Source organism: Gracilinanus agilis, chromosome 1 (genome assembly GCF_016433145.1).
Source record: "Gracilinanus agilis isolate LMUSP501 chromosome 1, AgileGrace, whole genome shotgun sequence".
Classification (NCBI taxonomy): domain Eukaryota; kingdom Metazoa; phylum Chordata; class Mammalia; order Didelphimorphia; family Didelphidae; genus Gracilinanus; species Gracilinanus agilis.
The window spans coordinates 714,501,885-714,520,725 of record NC_058130.1 but is presented as its reverse complement, the minus strand read 5'-3'; the positions used below and the strand labels follow the sequence as shown (position 1 = coordinate 714,520,725).

The following is an 18,841-nucleotide window of genomic DNA, read 5'->3' as shown; positions in this document are numbered from 1 at the left end:
TTTATCTAACTCAGTCCTGAGTACAGGGCTCTGCACCCTGGAGCTGTTTGAGCAAACGGATATCCTAGGATCAAAGTTGGAACAATGACTTCTTCAGTGCAGACACCCATTGGCCCATTACCTTGCGAGGGCTGTGGTGCTTCAGGGGTGAGTCAATCCCCAAGGCCGACACACTCCTCTACTTTCCTCTTTGAAACCTGCTTGTTCTCTGATATTTCATGGAGAAAACACACTCACTCCCACGGCTGTGACCAGAGAGACGGCTGTAGAGAGAAAGTCCTCACCTCCCTTTACCTCCTTCAAGGACAACCAGAAGGTCCTCCTTTCTCCCCTCCCTTCCCCCAAGATGCTTATCACCTGGGGTAAGAAACATATCCCATCGGGCAGGCAGCTGCTGTAAGGCACATCCCATTGAGGAGCCTCAGATGGAGTGCTTGGTCTCACATGAGCTACGGAGTGCTGGACGCACCCCTCACCTGGAATACGCCTCCTCAGGACACCCAGCATTCTGGCTGGCAAACCCTCCAATCCACATTAAAAACCAGGAAAGGAGGCATTTCTCTAATTTGTGGCACAGGGGAAGGACAAAGTCAGTGAAGCACACCTACTGCCCAGGTGATGATGTAACGCTGGATGGTCCAATGGTCCATCTCTCTCAGGCACTGCAGAGGCACAGCGAGCCTGACCTGGTACCATCAAAGATCTCAGAGCTACAAATCGTGGAATGCCCCCATCTTAGAGGAGCCATGGCTGTAGAAGGCTGGTGGAGGGAAGCACCGGACTGGAAAGGACCTAGCACAACACCCGGCCTGGAGAACCTAAAGAATGATGGCTGGGCTGAGAAAGGGCAGAAGACAAAAGGAAATGGGAGAGTGTCATGGGAGCAGGTGGACTGCCCAGGTCCTGTGCTGCTATCACTAGAACACTGAGCCCCAGAGGAAGGTCTCTAGCAACCTGGGGGGCTTCCCAGAGGCCTCACAGAGGAGTCTCCCTGGAAAATGTTCCTATTGAGAAGGAGCTGGGCAGCTTCCACTAAAGTGTCTAAGGGTTCAGATGAAAAGGTTTTGGTGCAGCCCCGACCCCTGGGCCTCTCTGGGCCCTAATTCATCCAAGAAGGGAGGAAGCTTGTCTGCTCAAGTTCCACCAGGGTAGGAATCCAGGGAGAGAGACATGTGTAGGTGCGAAAGAGAAAAAATGTGTGCTTTCGGAGGTTCTACAAGCCCCCCATCCCAACCATCAGGGACCTCACCAGCCACACACAGGGTGAGGGAATAGTTCTAAAGTCCTTTATTTGGGCAGAGCCTGGTCACAAGCTGCCCTCAAGAGGACAGATGTCACTCCACAGCTTCAGGGTCCTGAAACAGAAGCCCCTTTTCACCATCACCACCCTGCCAAGGTGCTTGGTGGGAGGGCGGGGTTGAAACGTCACTTCTGGCCCTTCAGGTAGTTCCAGCCCTCATGACTATACTTCTGGATTGCTGAGGGAGCGGCAGACAGTGAAGACATCAAGCTGTTGATGCCTGCAGAAGAGGCAGCATATGGTTAGCTTGGAGTTTGGGAAGAGGTGGGTGTGTCCCAAAGATCCCACCAAAATCTAGCCTAGCCCATGGTAAGGAGGTCAGAAAGCTCCCACACCAGTGTCATCCAGTGAGGTTTCCAGCAATTCTGCCTCTGCCTGAGAGGCAGGTTCCAGGTTCTAGAAGTTCAGAAAGTGTCCTGAGCCCACTCCCAACTCCCATCCCCAGCTCTGCTTAATAGCACGTCTGAGAACTTCCCTGAGAATCTCTGCATGTTCTCCTCAGAAAACTACTGGTTTAAAGGCAGAGCCATTGAGCCAGGACCTCAGGGATCATCCAGTTATATTCCTCAATTTGACACCAGAGAAAACTGAGCCCAGAAGAGGAAAGGAAAAGGCCTAAGGTTACTCTTCAATCAGTGGTGGAGCTGGAACAGGCATCTCTTCAGCCTAGAATGGACCCTCCCTTAATCCCAGCATGGTAGCATTTGGGGAAGCAGGCCATGTTCCCACCACACCACAGCAGAGACAGTGAGTGAGTGCCGTATGAAGAGTGTAGGACTAGGAGTCCAGTTCCATCATTTAGTCACTAGCTACATAATGCCTCTCTCTTGCCTTAATTTCTTCATCTGTAAAATGGGAATCTTTGTCCTGGCTGCCTCTGAAGGCCCCACAGAAATGAGAGTTGTTATTCTTTCCCATACCCACAGCTTTGATAGCTCCATTTCTTCCATGCTTTCCAGGGTGGAGTTAAGCACAGGGCACAGGGCCTTAGGGGTGTCCTCAGCTCCTGTCTCCACCTCTTGGGCTTCCTCTGGTCCCTGTTCTCTGGGCCTCTGTCTATTCCCTGGCTGCTCTCAAGTGCTCTTTGCTTAGTGACTCTGAGGCTCTTCAAAGTGACTGAATCAGAGGCACTGGATGTGTTCTCTGGATGTCACCCAGTCCCATCCCCTCATTTTAGAGATCACTAAATTGAAGCTTAGAGAGGTGTCTAAAGTCACACTGATGCTAAGTCCTAGAGTGGAGTTTCAAACTCAGATCTGTAGACTCCAAATCATCACTAATCCAACCTTCCTTGTTAGGACAGAAGGATTTTGATCAATCAACAAGCATTTCCAATGTCCCTCATCTGAAGTTCTAACACTACCCTGAGTGGACCGTCTGTTTTCACTGGTCCTTATCCCTGTACCCTCTCCTCGTCCCAATGGAAAAGCTATAGAACAGTTCACATCACTACAATCCTCAAAATCTGACTAAATGCCTTTTTCTTTTTAACCCTTACCTGCTATCTTGTAGTTAATACTATGTGATGGTTCCAAGGCAGAGGAGCAGTAAGGGCTAGGCAATGGGGTGATTTGCATAGGGTCACAGTCAGGAAGTGTCTGAGGCCAGATTTGAACTCAGGATTTCCTGTCTCTAGGCCTGACTCTCAATCCACTCAATCATCTAGCCCACTGCTGCCCCACAAAGTGCCTTTCTTAGAAATAGCAACCCTGTGAGACAAGATTTACAAGCAATATTGTCCCCATCTTACTGATGTAAATTAAGGCTCAGAGAAGGGAAATGAAGTCTAGGGTCACATGTCTCATACAGAAGTGGTAGATTTATGACTTGACTCTCCAGACTAGTCCTCTTTCCACCCTTCAGCTCTACTTCTTCCTCCAAATGAAACAGGTTTTACAACAGATTTTTTGATCCCCTAATTTCTCAGCCACCTGAGCTCTTGGCCTCTACTACTTAGCAAGAGATACTACAAAAACTCAACAATTCAGATCCATTGCAAATGAGACAAGCCTGGCATTTGTCTTCATACTAGTGATAAATGCTGTTTGAACTAATTAGGAAAAGACAGTAGAAGAATGTTCAAACTACCTTTTCCACTTCAGACATTCCAATTACACAAAATAATGGCTGTTAATTATAAATTATCTTTGCACATTTATTAAAGCAGGTACACTTTAAACCTCTTTACCAAGCAATATTCAATGAGACCAACTGAAATTGCTATTTGGGAATTAGAGAATTGCAGACCTTCAGAGATAGAAGGAACATTGAACCACAACCAGTTCAATCCATACTTGGGCAGGAATTCCCTCTAGGAATTCCCAACAAGATCACCTAGACTTTGCTTGAGGACTTCCAAAGATGAGAAGGAAGTTCATTAGCCCTAGATGCAGCCCATTTTACTCTGAGATAACTGTAAATGTTACTAAGTTTTTCCTTATGTTGAGCCTTTGTAATTTGCTTTCATTACTTCTAGGTCTGTTCTGGAGGGTCAAGCAGAGTGTTTAAGCCCCTTTACCCACAATGACCTGCCAAATGTTTAAAGACAATTATCTGCCCCTCTGTGCCCTGTTGTTCCTCACCATGTACCCCTCCCCCAATTTTCTCCTTTTTAGGCTTGATATGTCCACTTCCTTCAACTGATTTTCTGAGGCAGCAAAACTAAATTTTTTCAAAACATTCCATAATTCAGACTGCTCTTCTCCCTGACTGACTTAGCATGAATCAATGAGGCCACCATAGTATTAGATATAGGTCTTTATTTGCTTTGGTTCCCTGTTGCCTCTAAAATAAAATATAAACTCCTCAGTATGGCATGTAAAGTCTTTCACAACTAGCTTCCAACTTTTCTTTCCAGGCTTACTATTAACGATCCCTTTCTTCACATTCTTGACAGTTTAGCCAAACTGACTCTCTTACCATTCCTTGAACCCAGTATTCCATCTCTTAACTGTGCCTTTGTCCAAGCTGTCCTCCACACCTAAACTGTAGTCCCTCTTCCCTCCATCTCTTCCAAGCTTAGCTTGGGAATCAGCTCCTAAGGCTTTTTCCAGTTCCTCTTTTCCCTTCCACTGACTTTATATACACTTATCTATGTGTGCTCTTTCCCCTGATAGAACTCTATAGGAGTAGGGTCTGTTTCATTCTGTAGTTGTATTCCCTGTGCCTAGCATATAGTTGGCACTTGATAAATGCTTGTTCACTGACTCCATAACCAATCTTGTCAAAATTTCAGCCACAATGACCTTCCCCACCTAAAGCCTGCTTTATAGAACAGAGTATTCCAAGTTATTAGCTGGGGATCTACCACCATCAAGTCACCCAGCCAAATACCTAACATTTGCCAATGAGAGACGAGAACTTTGAATAAGTCCCTTCCCTTCTCCAGGCCTCCATAGAATGGAATAGCATTGGGGTTGAATGATCCCAGAGGTCCCTTCTGGTTCGTCAGAGCTTGCAAAGTGGCTCTAATGGGCCTCATTCTATGGGAGGAGCTGACCCCCCAGGGCTGGTCATCTGTCCCTCTGCCCCCTGATCCTGCCAATGCAGGGAGAACATGGAGAGAACGGCCCATGCCAGAGGAACAGCTGAAGGAAAGGGGAGGGGGGGGCCTGAACAGAAGCATTCTTCCTCAGCAGAAGGGTCATTGCTGCAAGACCCTTGTTAAGTAGCGTCCTACCTGAGTTCCAGCTGTCTCGGAGGGAAAGGTTGATATGTGGAATGGATGGAAGCTGAGAAAAGAGGAAAAGGATCAGAATGAAGGAATAAAGAGTCACATGCTCCAACATCAGATGTCTACCTTCCTGCTCACTGCAAGCATTAAGGCCCTACTCTACCCATTTGCCCTCCAGAATGCAAGGTACGATTTCCATGAAACGGCTCAAAATCAGAGGTTGGTCTGAGGCTGGGTCTAGGACTTAATCTGACAGCCAAAATGAACTTGAAACCTGGCTACTGCAGAACCCAAGTCACAAATCGAATGCCTTCAATCACAATGGCTTAAACGTCAACCAGCCTACCTCACCCTGCCTGGCCTTGTCTCCTAAGAGAAAGCATCCCATTGACCAGAAAGGTTGAGAATGCTATTATTACTCTGTCCCAAGAAAGGCAACCACTTTCCCTTTTCTTAAGAGCTCTTCTTCTCTTGACTCAAATCCGTGAAGTTCTGAAACAATCCGCACTCCCTAACCCCCACCACCCCCACTCCCACCCCTAAGCCCCTCATGGTACCTCTATATGGATGCCCGTCTGCTTCGAAAACAAGGCTGAGTAACGGTTTAAGGCGTCTGGGACTGTCTCCTGAGCCCTCCGTAAGGCAGCTTGACCCTGGGAACTTGACCCCAGCAGCCCTAGATCATAAACGAGGTATACGGACCCACCCGCTATGCCAGCCTTTACCAAAAACCTGTGGGGAGAAGAGAAGCAGCTTGGTGTGGTGCAAAAAACCTTGGGTTACATGAAAATACCTAGATTCTAATATTAGTTTGACCACTGATTAATTTTTTTTTTAATAAAAAACTCTTACCTTCTGTCTTAGAATCAATTCTGTATATTGGTTCCAAGGCATTAGAACAGTAAGGGCTATGTAATGGAGGTTAAGTGACTTGCCCAGCGTCACAGAGCTAGGAAGTGTCTGAGGCTAGATTTGAACCTAGGACCTCCTGTCTCCAGGCCTGGCTCTATCCATTGAACTACCTAACTGCTCACTGAGCACTGATTATCCTCAAACCTGAGGCAAGTCTCTTCATCTGCACCGCAATTTCCACATTTGGAAGGAAAAAAAAAACTAATGAGGATTGAGTTAGATCTTCCAGTTCATTTTCATCAGCCTGAAAAGCACCCCTCCATTGTTAGCTGAATTTTAGTCTTCCCTTCAAGGCCTGGCTGGGCTGCCAATCTCCAATGTTCCCCTCTCCTTCCTCCACTCTTCCTAGAGCACTTTGGGCCTTTTCTTTGCCTTTGTCACTCCCACCCTCACTCCCATATCACATGATCCATCAGTCTATCCACATACTTCCCTTCCATCCCTACCACTGAGAGGTAAGGTCATGGAGAACAAGGGACTCTTGTCAACTCCTATACTTCCATTCCTTGGTGAATGCACAATCATTCAAAGCAAATGCTCATCAATGAAATGAATTTTAATTCTTTCTTAAATGGGAGTAGGAAAGGGACCTGGGTGGGGGTGGGGGTGGGCAGGATAAGGAAAGCATATAATCCAATCCCTGCTTTGTTTAAGATAAAATATTATGGGTGCAGTTCAGTGGCTCAATGGATAGAGAATCAGGCCTGAAGATGAGAGGATGTGGGTTCAAATTTGACCTCAGACACTTCATAGCTGTATGACCCTGGGAGAGTCACTTAACTCCCATTGCTTAGCCCTTACCATTCTTCTACACTGAAACCAAAGCACAATATCTATTCCAAGACAGAAAATGAGGGTTTAAAAAATAAAATAGTAAACATTTCTGCTTAGCTCGAATACATGGTGCTTTAAGGATCAAAAATATTTTACACAATGTTAATTCATTTGAGGCTATCATATTTTTATTATTATTCTCATTAGCATTTTGCTTATCATTATATTGGATGTTTATTATTGTTGTAGTGGTTGTTATTAAAGAGTCTGAAAATCCCCCTGCGCCCAAGATCTCATTTGATTCTCACAATAGCCCTAGGAGGTAGGTAATAATACAAAGAATAAGATCTCACATTGTAATATGATATTATATTACATTATACAATGTATAATAATATAATGCTTGACAGCTTGCAAAGCCCTTTAGAAACATAATTCCGTCTTTTCCTCCCAACCTACCCTGGGAGGCAGGTGCTCCCAGTGCCCCCATTTTACAGATGAGAAAACTGAGGGGGAGGCCAGTTCAGTGATTGACTCACGACCCCAAGCCGAACTGTAACTGGGGTCTTCCTGTCTCCTGGCCTAGGCAACCCTGCTTTCCAGATGAGGACACTCCTCTCAGAGAAATGAAATGACTTCTCCGGGGTCCCCCAGCCGGCAACGCTCAACTCGGCCTGGCCCGGCCTTCGCCCCTTTGGGCTTCCCCGCTCCTCTCGCGGGAAGGCCGAGAAACGTCCTACCGGTCCTAGGGGGGGATGGAAGGACAGAGGCCCGCCGCCCGCCGCCCGCCGCCCCCCGCCCTGGGGGGCGCTCGAGAAACGTGCGCGCGCGCTCACCCGAAAAAGGGCCACAGGCGGGGAGCCATGGTCACCGAGCTCCGCAGCTCTGCCACAACACAAGGACACGGAGCTCCGCCCGCCCGCCAGGTCCCCACAGCGCCCTGGACGAGAGCGCGCGCTCGGGGTTCTGGGAGATGTAGTACCGGCCGCCAGGAGCCCTCGCTTTGGTGTCTGGGAGTTGTAGCCTTTCCCGTTCTCTTTCCCTCGGATTGGACCGCCGCAGCTAAGGTACCCTGGGAGGAAAGGAAGAGCTTCTGGCTGCTGTTGCTGGGTTGTAAGCCAAGCGGAAAGTAAATCGCTGCACTTAGAGTCCACAAATTCTGAATACAGATTCGGCCTCCAAATTTTTATTAGCCGTGTGACCTTAACTAACCTATGCCTATCTCAATGGCCACATCTGGAAACTAGGAATGATGACAACAGTACCAAACTCTCAGAGTTATTATGAGGATATTTGTAAAGCACTCTGTAAAATGCTAGCTTTCATTGTGTATTACTATTGAGTGCCATAAAGGATACTGGGATTAATTATTCTAGCGAGTATTTGTGTAGCACTTTAAAGACTGCAAACTATTTTACGTATGTTGCCACACTTCATCTTCCCAAGTTAAACTTGTTCAGTCATTTTCAGCCATGTCTGACTTTGTGATCCCTTTTGGGGTTTTCATGGCAAAGATATTGGAATAGTTCGCCATTTCCTTCTCCAGCTCATTTTACCGATAGGAAACAGAAACAAACTAGGTGGAGTGACTTGCCCCAGGTCACAGAGATAGTGTCTTCGGCTCCGTTTAACTCAGATCCTCCAAGGTAACTTGAGAGGGAAGGCACTGGAAATTGAGAGGATCAGAAAAGGCTTCCTGCCTCTTCAAGGCTCATGCACATTTGTAGAAACTGCTATGATTTAAAGTGCAGGAGGTCAACAACTGTTGTAGAATGCATAAGTATGTAGTGATTAAACAAGATCTAAGTCTTCTTTAGCAAGTAAAATTAACAAAACACAGTTTTGAGGCAGAAACGTACTCAACACAACAGGGAAACTAGCAGAGATTGAGAGAAGGGAATATTTTCAAGCAAAACAAACTTCCTGATTCTAAAAGGTAGAATCAAAAGGGGAAAAAAAAGAAAAGAGAAAAGACCTAGCATCATTTGGGGAATGGATGACCAATTTATGGTTCATCAATAAAACAGAATATTATTGCACATTAAGAGATGATTTCAGAGAATCCTGGGAAGCCCACTGTGAAGTGATGCTATGAAGAGAGCAGAATCAGGAAACTAGTCTATACATAAAGGATAACAACTTTGTGAAGAAAAACCACTTTGAAGAACTTAAGAACCGTTATGATCTATCATGTCTCCACAGCCTGTTACCTATTCCCTGACAGAAGGAATAATCTCACGGTGTTTGTAGAATTGAACTGCTCATGCCAAATTCAAATCGTCCCTAGTTAACTGAAACCCCTGCCCAAGACTCTGTGCGCATGCGCAGAGTGGAAAGTCAGCTTGAATTTTGGCAATCACGTTCCTGATAAGCGCCAATAGGGGGCAGTCACCGGATGGACTAGAGCACCCACCGAGTAAGGAGAGACATTCTAGCCTTCCTCACTCGTTGCCTCGGGAAGACCCGGAAGTGGAGGCTACATATCCCAGAGTTCAACGCTGTTTCCTTCCTTCTGCTGTGGCTGCCATTGCTACTGCTTTCGGTGAGTTGGAAACCCTCCCGAGGAATCCGGCGGCATCCGCGGCCCAGACCACGTCTTTCTTTCCCGGAGGCAGTCTGAAGGGAGGGCGGGGGCTATTGGGTTTCGGGAGGCGAGTGGGTGACTGGACGGCCGGTGCTCGGCCCACTTAGTTTTTGTCCCTCCACAGCGCCGCAGTCATGGCCATCCGCTATCCTATGGCCGTGGGCCTTAATAAGGGCCACAAGGTTACCAAGAACGTTTCGAAGCCGCGACACTGCCGCCGCCGTGGGGTGAGTCGAAAGCCGAGTCTGGCACGAAGGGGCCCTGGGGATGTGGGGGCGCGGCGGCGACCCACGGCGGGGAGGGCCCGCGTTTGCCGGGGCACGTGATCTCGTAGAGCCGGCAGTGCCCCTCCAGAAGCCCAGTGTGGCGAGTCTGGGCAGGGCCTGGGGAGACAGGCTTCGCCCAGCCTGGGACCTCCCCGGCCTCCCGCAGAAACGGAAGGATCATGGCAAGACTTGGGAGGAGGGAACAGAGGGAGCCTCCGAGACACCTAGTCCGATCCCCGTTTTACAAATGACCTAATCCTCACGGGATAACCTGGGGAGTTGAACAGTAATTTCTCCCATGTCTGCCCTTACCTTCTTATCTTGATGGGTGTGTGGGGGTGCCCCAATCTCCCTTACTTACTCTAGTAACTAGATAGGGGTACTCAGAAAACAAGACTACATGGATTTACGCCCAGAGAAAGGACTTTTTAGTTGGTACCCGGTAGGAGATTTCTTGCTCCCCAAAAGCTCTGGAGTAGAAGAAATAGGTAACCGATAGAAAAACCAACCTCCTTCGATTGTTTTTGCCAAGTTTCCAGAACCCATGGTTTGTGGTGTTTTTCTGGCTTGGTATTTGTGGACATTTTATAACACTTCCCTGAGATATAATGGATTTCATTAGGAAATGAACCTCTACATTCTAAAAGCAGAGGCTAGCTGATTTTTTACTATGTTGTAGAGAGAATTGTGGTTTTAACTAGCGGCTATAATAGAGAACCTTTGCTTATGCTTTTTAGGATCAATAAAATTTTAAGGAGTATGCCTCCTCTCCTCCTTACCTCCACAGAGTTGCACAGTGAAAAGAACTTCCTAGTCCAGGTCCAGAACCTGTTGATAATTTTCTAGGCCTTTCTGGTTGATTTTTAAGTCACACATGTTGACTTAAGGTATGCAGAATACCATCTTTATAAGAAGCCTGTGAATAGGTAGTGTAAACCAAAGGCTTTAAGGTTAAGTATCTTGCTCACCAAAAAATTCAGCCTAGTATTCAAATCCAGTCCCATGTGATCACCAGGAGGCCACCCTGTGCTCAACATCTTGTAGGATGAGTCTGTTGAAGTTAATTGCCTAGTGTGCTTTTCAATTTAACAGGCAGATACTGTGTTGATCTCTGTGTTAGACAAAGAGGATATAAAGACAAAAATGAAAGTTACCTACCCTCAAGAAGCTTGTTTTATTGGGGGTGGGAGACAACATAAATGTGTACAGTATATATAAAGCAGTTGTGTGTGTCTGTGTGTCCGCCCCTTGGAGGGAATAAAGCACTAATGATAAGAAATGTCTTTTAAGATGTGTTATTAAAGAAGCTAGCTATTCTCATTTCTCTTCAGAGGGCCAGAGCTGGAACATGGAGGTACTTAAAACAGGAATTAGACCAGTTAGACTGGAACACTGAGTTCAGGAAAGAACTGATCAGTTTGAAAAGTTAGTTAGGAGGGAGCCAGATTGTAATTGATTTAAAGTCAGGCCAAGAGAGGAGGAACATGGACTCTTCTGTGCATTCATTAACATGGGAGCTGTGTGGAAAATGGAGTGGGGAGACTGATGGGTCTATTTATTGCATTAATCCAAGCAAAAGGTGATGATGAGGGTCTAAACTAGGGTTATGGTTGTGAGAGAAAATGGACAAACAGGAGAAATGTAGAATTGACAAGAATTAGCCACTGATCAGATATGGGAAGTGGTGCAACAAGCTCAAGAAAAACTGCCAAGGTGATTTGTAGGTTGAAAAATTTATAGTGAAGGGGAAGGTATGGATTTCATACTGCTGTGGGGCAGTGATTGATATTCCTTATAAACTACCCTTCCATCTAGTGAGATACAGGATGGTGGAAGGTGTTGATTATTCAAGAGTAGTAGCCCACCATAGAGGATATAAGAAGCAGTTTGGAATAAGAAAAAAACAATTTTGAGTCAATGTATAACTTCAATCCTAAATTGTTTAGTTATAATATATCTATAAAATTGGAATTGTGGGGAAAGTTCTCTGTCCCCTGCCTTTCTCCAGTTTTTGAAATAACTACAATTAGGATTCTTAGGGGAGGATATGAATATTTTTTCCATCTGGAAGTAGTACTTTTGGGGCCTGATCAGACCCTTGTTTTTTAATAGCGCTTGACCAAGCACACCAAGTTTGTGAGAGATATGATCCGTGAGGTATGTGGATTTGCTCCTTATGAAAGACGTGCAATGGAATTGTTAAAGGTCTCAAAGGATAAACGAGCTCTTAAGTTCATCAAAAAAAGGGTGAGTTGGTATGAGTTGGTGAGTGGGGAAGGGTGGGTGGTGGTATGCAAAGCTTTCACCTTCTGATAGATTTTCTTTTTGTAGGTAGGAACACACATCCGGGCCAAGAGGAAGAGAGAGGAGCTCAGCAATGTCCTAGCTGCCATGAGGAAGGCTGCTGCCAAGAAGGACTAAACTGGATCCTGCTTCCCTTCCCCACCTCTACCCAATAAAGATTTGACAAATAGATTTATCTGGCCCTGATCTGTTCTGAGAGTGAACAAACTTTGTTCAGGTATTGTTAAAATAGCATTGAGGCAAGAAACTTAGAAGTAGCACTGCCCTGGAGCCCTTAGCACAGTGTGGATGGGTAGAGACCTAGGCTTGGCCTGCAAGTCAGGTTCAAATTCTGCTTTTGCCAGAGCTTGGATTGAGTCAAGCTTTGAATAGGTAAAAAGGAAAGACAAAGCACAAAACAATGGGGTGTGTGTGTGGTTTAAGGTCAATCTCCTTTGTTGGGCAACAGCCTCAAGATGGGGTCTAAAACAAGCATTTATTAAACTACACTGTACTGCAGGCTAGGTACATTGATAAATACCACAGATAACAAAGGAGTTCATGCTACCAGGAAAAAAAAAAGGCTGTGATTATGTAAGATGCCCTGTACTCCATTGATTCAGGTTGCACTTTCCCCTCACTCCCCCCCAATTTTTGATGAGCCCTAGCATTTTTAGTTTGATAAACTGGTACTGTATTATGATCGAGAAAAAGATTGTTACTGGCTTATGCAATGATTTTCTTGGGGACCAATATAGACATAAGACACATCCTTGATTTCACCAATCAGGGTAACTCAAATCTAGTGCTCTTTGCTCCAAACTCAAACCTAATTGCTCTTTCCACCATATTTATAGTCTGATACATAGACAACATCAGTCCCTGATCAAGACAATGTCAAGGCACATTGGTTCATATAACTCAAGCAGCTGTCCCTTATTCTGAAGGATATTGCCAAGAGAAAATTTTTTTGATTTGAATAGTTACTGTTGATTCCTCCAACCAACTTCTATTTGTAGAGAGAAAATAAAAAGGTTTTCCTGATATGAAATTGTTAGTGTTTACATGGCCAACCATGGAAAGATTGATGGGCAGTGGGGTGGCATAGTGGATTAAAAAAGAAAATGAAAACAGATGGCCAGACACCAGTAGTGGAAATGTATGGTTTTTTTTTTAATCATAATTAAATACATTTTCAAGCATAATAGGACTTCTCTAAGTTGCTCTCTATATATGTATCAAACCATCATCAATGGATTTCTTCAGCTGCCTAGCAGCATTACTGATCCTTGAAGTTTTTGTCCACGTTCCCTACCCCCACACCACCAACCTTTGGAATTTGGCTGAAGCCCCCTGACCCCAGGGCCTCTGAAAATTCATCGTTCCACAGTTTCCTCAACAGTTTGCTCCTGGGGAAAGACTATGTCAAAGATCTCATTGTAGTGCTCCACAAAGTGTACTTCTAGCCCTTCAGTGATGAAAGATGCAAGGTCATAATAGTCCTTCTTGTTCTCTGCAGGGAGGATGACACAGGTGACTCCTGCTCTTTTGGCCTACAGGGTAATGAACAAAATTGGGAGTCAGTCTGACATGATGGTACTTGGAAGAACCCTCCCTGGCCAATTCAGGAAGGCATTTGTGTTAGGTCTCTTAATACCCCAAACTCCAATGAGAAGGAGGAACCAGGCAAGAAGATAGGAAAGGATGCTGCAGCGGTCTAGACAGAAAAAACATCCAGTTTGTGAGCTTCTCTAGGCAGAGTACCAGCAGCCTTATCTTCCCCAAATAAATACCTTGGCATAGGGCATGAGGGAATAACAAGATCACTAAAAACTAGGTGAATAAGCATGTAAGTAATCAATGGTAGGTGAAAGGACATTGCATTCTAACATCTCTAACACATGATTTTGTAAGCTTTTGATTCATTGTTCCATCCAAATGGTACTGCATGTTAGGTGCCTATAAACGTTGAATTAAGTCAACTACTGGGGACCTCATTGCTTTACCTGTGAAATGAAGATACCACTACCTGCCTAAAGCCCTTAATTCACAATTCCCTCTTGAGAAAGGTAGCACAATTAATAGCCCTATTTTCTGCAAAGGTCAGAGAAGAGAATTGCCCAGTCATACATTTGATTATTTGGAGCCAGAACTTGAATCCACAGCTTAAAGAGCCTAGCAGTCCTAGTACCCCTCACTCTCAAAAACTTACTGCAATGGTCTTCTCCTTAATTCCTCCCACAGGAAGGATCTTGCCAGTGAGGGAAACCTCCCCTGTCATGGCCACATTCTGCCGTGCAGGTTGGTTCATGGCTAAGGAAAGTAGTGCCGTGACAATGGTACAGCCTGCACTTGGGCCATCCTTGGGGGTTGCACCCTGCGAAGAAGAGGACAAGAGGTGTATGAGTTGGCCCTAAGTTGGGGGTCCCTTCTCCCAACTGTAGGGAAAAAGCAGAATTTAGGAATTTGAAGACAGGAGGAGGAAGGGGCGAGGTTTGTGTTTACCTCAGGCACATGAAGGTGGATGTGTGAAGTCACCAGGAAATCATTGGATGGGTCCTTATGCATTAAGAATGCCCGAGCAAACGTGTATGCAATCTTGGCACTTTCCTTCATGACATCCCCCAGCTGACCTGTCACCTCCAGGCTCCCATCTTTGTTTTCTTTATCCTTGGGGCGCCTCGGCGAGGTCTCAATGAACAAAGTAGAGCCTCCTGAAGCAGAGAAAAAGACCATCTGAATGGGCAGTTTTGACAGACAGAAGACAGCAGAAGCATAGGTTACCTGGAACTGCATGAGATTTGGTTTTTGGACTTTTCTGGTGCAATTCAATAGTATGAGGAAAACTCCCATTGAGCCACCTTCCCTCAGAATGCAGCAGCACCTTGTACTACATGATGATTTTATGAATGTTCCTTAACCTCAAATGATTGTGATCTCCATCTCTTTTCTTTAATGTCTGCTCATCTTTTAAAGCCCAACTTATACCATCTCCTCCAGGAAGCTTGCCCTAGTTCACCCTCTTTAGACTTCATAGCACTTTCAACCTTTAATGAACATTATCACATGATACATATAATCATTTGTCGCTCAGCCTCTTTGTGTCAAGAATTCTACTTCTCTAGTGGCTGGCACAGTATTTTACAAACACTTGGAATGTGCCAGAGGACCATTACTGATCAGCCCCACCTCTTTCCCTATCTTACCCATGGCTGTCCATGCCAGACCCATGACCACGCCTGGTGGGGTTACATCATACATGCGCTCCACAGTGAAGATGGGCTTCCCTACAAAGTCCTGTAGGTTCTCAGGTGTTACTTCCACAGACTCCATCTCCCCACTGACTATCTTATAGGCAGATTTTCTTAACACCTGGGAAAAGGGCAAGGGAGGGAGGAAGAATTGCACTAGTTAGTTTGATGCAAATAAGTTGCTGAGACAATGGAGAGGTCCAACCAGGTTGTCCTCTGCTCAAGAAATTTCAGTTGCTAACCCTCCCTCCCATACATAGGCCACCCATCCCCACAAGGCCTTACAAGGCCTTCCCTTACCTGACCCCCAACAGGTATTATCCTCTGGCCTGAAATTAGGAACTATTCTCTTGTATCCAGAGGCATACAATAAGGACTTGATCAATGCTGGCTGAACTGAACAACCTCAAGGCTCACCTTCTCCACCTGCTTCTGGAGATTTCGGACACCACTCTCCCGACAATACTGCTTGATAAGAAGGGTCAATACATCTGATGAGATTTTGGTCTTGCTTTCATCCAGACCACATAGGACTCGGGCCTGAGGGACCAGATAACGCTGAAAGGAAAAACCAACTCATAAGTTCAATTTATGTGTGTTGTGGGGATGAGAAAGTTCAGAATCCTTTTGTCTCATACTTTCACCCCCATTTCATACAACAATAAAAGCTGGAAATTTATCATCCCTTTCTACACACTGCAAACATGCCCTCTATTCTGGTATCTGCCCAGTGGCCATTAGTGCTGCCTTCTGGGCCCCAAGCATGCTACCTGATCATGATTTCTTCACTTATCTGAAGACAGTCTGGGGCCCAAGGAAAAAGCTTAATGCCCCACACGAGAATGAACCATGCACATTTTCCATAGTACTTCAAACTCAGTAGTTCAGGCTTCAACAGTTTTACTTTCCTTACAACAAACTTGTGATACAGTGCAAATATTTCCATTTCACATGTGATAGAAAAGAGGCCACAGAGGTGAGGGGACCTCCCCCGGGCAATAGCTAGATAGGAACAAAGCAGAAACTCAAACTCTGGTCCTGTGACTCCAAATTCAGAGCACTTTTCAATATGAATGCTGCCTGATTCAGACCCTGTCAAAAATGACTAAAAGGTTAATCTTCATGGGATGATCCTCTTGTTTTGTTGATAAGACACAATGGAACCTCAAGAGCTATCTAATCTTACTCGGACCCAAAAAATGAACCCTTTCTACAACATCCCTGTTAAATGGTTGGCTGAAAGTCCTTCCATTAGGGTGAACCTGAAAATTAGGTGTGGCCTGAAAATGTCCCAAGTAGCTGTAAACAATCAAAAGAACATAGAAACAATAACTAGTTGATTATTATGGGACTACCTTTCAGATAAGACATGAGTTGCTTAGATTCACAATTATGAGAAAACTCCTCACATCAATCTTTAGACATAACCTAGGTCAGTTCAGTGATGGTGAACATATCATTAGCTTAACATATCATTAGCATCCCATTTATATAGTAGTTTTCACCCTCTCCAGGGGGCAAACAAAGTGAACCATGGGTAAGGCCACACAGATCAAAGTGAACTATGGGTAAAGTGACATCAGTTCCTGGTGAAAAAGGGCAACAACTGCCCAAACAAATGACCCCTTCCTTAGTAACTAATTAAAATAAAAAGTATTCCTGAAAACCTCTCAGGGCCTTTCTACCACCTGGCCTTCTCATCACCAAAGCATTTCATTGCTTTCCTTCCTCTCTCAGTAAAGTTTGCTCCCTCACCATGGAGATAATCTGTTATTAATTCTTTGGACAAGACCTCAATCTCAACCCTACATCAAACTCACGACCTTGTGAAACAGCTTATCCTACTTGGTAGTTCTAAGACAAATAACTATCTGTAATACTCTGCAAGATACAGTAGGTGTATAATAGGATACAAAGTGGCAGGCCTCTAGATGAGGAAGAGGACCCCAAGAAGCAGTGGATAGAGTGGCCTCATGCATTTCCCCACTCTGGGCTAGGCAGCAGTAGTCTGGTAGGAGGTGGTATACTTAGGAGTTCCAGTTTTGGAGACCCCAGAGTCTTGGGACCACCCACTCCCAAATCCTAAGGGAAAGACTATGGTTTCCACATTGGGTAGGGCAGTAAATAAGAAGAACAAAGGCTCAGAATGTCTCTCACCTCTGCAATGGCGAGTTTCTCCTGGGCCACATAGCCAGAGACGTTGATCATCTCCATTCTATCTCTCAGGGGCTCAGGGATGGTTTCTGTAACATTGGCTGTGCAGATGAATAGAACCTGAAAAAAGCCAGATCCACGATGCAAATGGTATCCTCCACTAAGCTAGGCATAGCCATGGGCATGTCAGGACTTGCTGGCCTGAGGCCCATGGTGTTAAGGGAAAGAAATTACCTTGGATAGATCCACTGGGACATCCAGGTAGTGGTCCAGGAAGTTGGAATTTTGCTCTGGATCTAGAAGTTCAAGTAATGCAGAAGAGGGGTCTCCCTGGTAGCCCCGTCCAATCTTATCCACCTGCAGCACATTATGAAGATCTAATTAGTACTCTTTCTCCACATCTGGGAGGTAGACCCTTAGATTCAGAATCGAAAATAATCAAAGTATCTAGCCCAAACTCCTCAGGAGAGATGAGGGCTCTGAGGTTCAGCCAGCTTATGTGACTTGCCCATGGTGACCAAGGTTAACTGCTGGAACCTAGACCCCATCCACCCTATATTCCCATTGCTTGCCTACCTCATCCCCTCTAAACCACCTGGCTTCACTCCAACTGTGGCAGGGCAGCCCACTCCAACCAGCTCAGAGACCTGTGGGTCATCAGTGCCATTTCTGCTTTAGAATGTAGATGCTAGGGATAGGTAGCCTCTCAGCCAAGGGTGGTCCCCAGCTAGCCTGACCCTGAGGAACACTCTTCTCTATTGCCATATCTCAACCCCTGTTCCTTTGTACGGCAGGAACAGTGGGAAAACTTCTCTGTCCATAACTAGACCAGCCTAGCTAAGGAGCCAGACTTTAGGCTCATTTTAAGCTAGAGGTTTCTAAAGCAAACTTTAGAATCTAAATTATAGCCCTTGTTACTGCCTGGCACATGACCTCTACCCCAAAGGCTAACTGGGTACTAAGTTCCCTATCACAGGTAGTGCTGAAGGAAAGACTACCTGACCTGCATAGATGAGCCATTAGGAAATAGAGGGAGGGAAGTGTTTCCTGTTCCACAGTCCTTAGAAAGTGTCACAGAATTCTATTAGTAATGGACAACAGGGACTCAGAATCTGGCCAAAAGGTACTGGTGGTGGGAGTTACTAAGCTGAACTTAGTGGAAAATGCATCCCCTGGGCACCTGGCTGTTTTCAAAGGCCCAACACGAGTATTCTGAGCAGGTTTCCCAGATGGGCTAAAACATATGCTTTCCGAGTGGGGCAGACACACGACCTCATCAATTAGAATCAGGGGGTTTTCCGTCTTGGTCTTTTTCAGACACTGGATGATCTTCCCTGGCATGGCCCCAACGTATGTCCTCCTAGGGAAGAGAAACCACAGCAGGGTTACAATTTAAACAAGCATTTGCTGAAATGATATGAATTTCTGGGGAACCCCAGGGAAATGGTAAAAGAGTCACCCTAATCTTTCTCTCTTTTAAAGACTGTAAAGGACCATTTAATATACAAAATAGGTTAAAACAAATATTTCCAATATTATCCAGTTAACTTTTTAGCTTGTATGGGTCTAGAAGAGTAATGACTGTGCCTGCAGATAAGGTCTTGGAGAGCCAGTCTGAGGGTAGCATAAAGAACAGTGGAGTCA

General features: G+C 45.4%; 3 protein-coding genes across 4 annotated transcripts in view; 1 reads left to right on the top strand and 2 right to left on the bottom strand.

Moving 5' to 3' along the window:
* Nucleotides 1-1,264: 1,264 nt before the first annotated feature.
* Nucleotides 1,265-7,607, bottom strand: MICOS13 (mitochondrial contact site and cristae organizing system subunit 13). The gene is made up of 4 exons (XM_044670803.1): nt 7,496-7,607; nt 5,531-5,705; nt 4,980-5,031; nt 1,265-1,520 (listed from the first exon to the last, which is right to left on the bottom strand). The coding sequence occupies exons 1-4, from the start codon at nt 7,522-7,524 to the stop codon at nt 1,426-1,428; spliced, it is 351 nt and encodes a 116-aa protein (XP_044526738.1). The 5' UTR covers nt 7,525-7,607; the 3' UTR covers nt 1,265-1,425.
* A 1,486-nt stretch (nt 7,608-9,093) lies between these two features.
* Nucleotides 9,094-11,984, top strand: RPL36 (ribosomal protein L36). The gene is made up of 4 exons (XM_044670820.1): nt 9,094-9,201; nt 9,368-9,470; nt 11,622-11,756; nt 11,841-11,984. Exons 2-4 carry the CDS (start codon nt 9,378-9,380, stop codon nt 11,928-11,930), a joined length of 318 nt encoding a protein of 105 aa, XP_044526755.1. The 5' UTR covers nt 9,094-9,201; nt 9,368-9,377; the 3' UTR covers nt 11,931-11,984.
* Nucleotides 11,985-12,941: 957 nt separating this feature from the next.
* The window catches only part of LONP1 (lon peptidase 1, mitochondrial), a 33,087-nt gene continuing 27,187 nt past the window's right edge, over nt 12,942-18,841 (bottom strand). For both annotated transcript variants that reach the window (XM_044670783.1, XM_044670791.1), the window contains exons 11-18: nt 18,470-18,557; nt 17,432-17,554; nt 17,201-17,317; nt 15,461-15,601; nt 14,999-15,164; nt 14,298-14,506; nt 14,005-14,169; nt 12,942-13,345 (exon numbers count right to left, since the gene is read on the bottom strand). In XM_044670783.1, the coding sequence (XP_044526718.1) occupies nt 13,169-13,345; nt 14,005-14,169; nt 14,298-14,506; nt 14,999-15,164; nt 15,461-15,601; nt 17,201-17,317; nt 17,432-17,554; nt 18,470-18,557 (1,186 nt within the window). In that variant the 3' untranslated portion in view covers nt 12,942-13,168. The remainder of the gene's footprint in view (nt 13,346-14,004; nt 14,170-14,297; nt 14,507-14,998; nt 15,165-15,460; nt 15,602-17,200; nt 17,318-17,431; nt 17,555-18,469; nt 18,558-18,841) is intronic.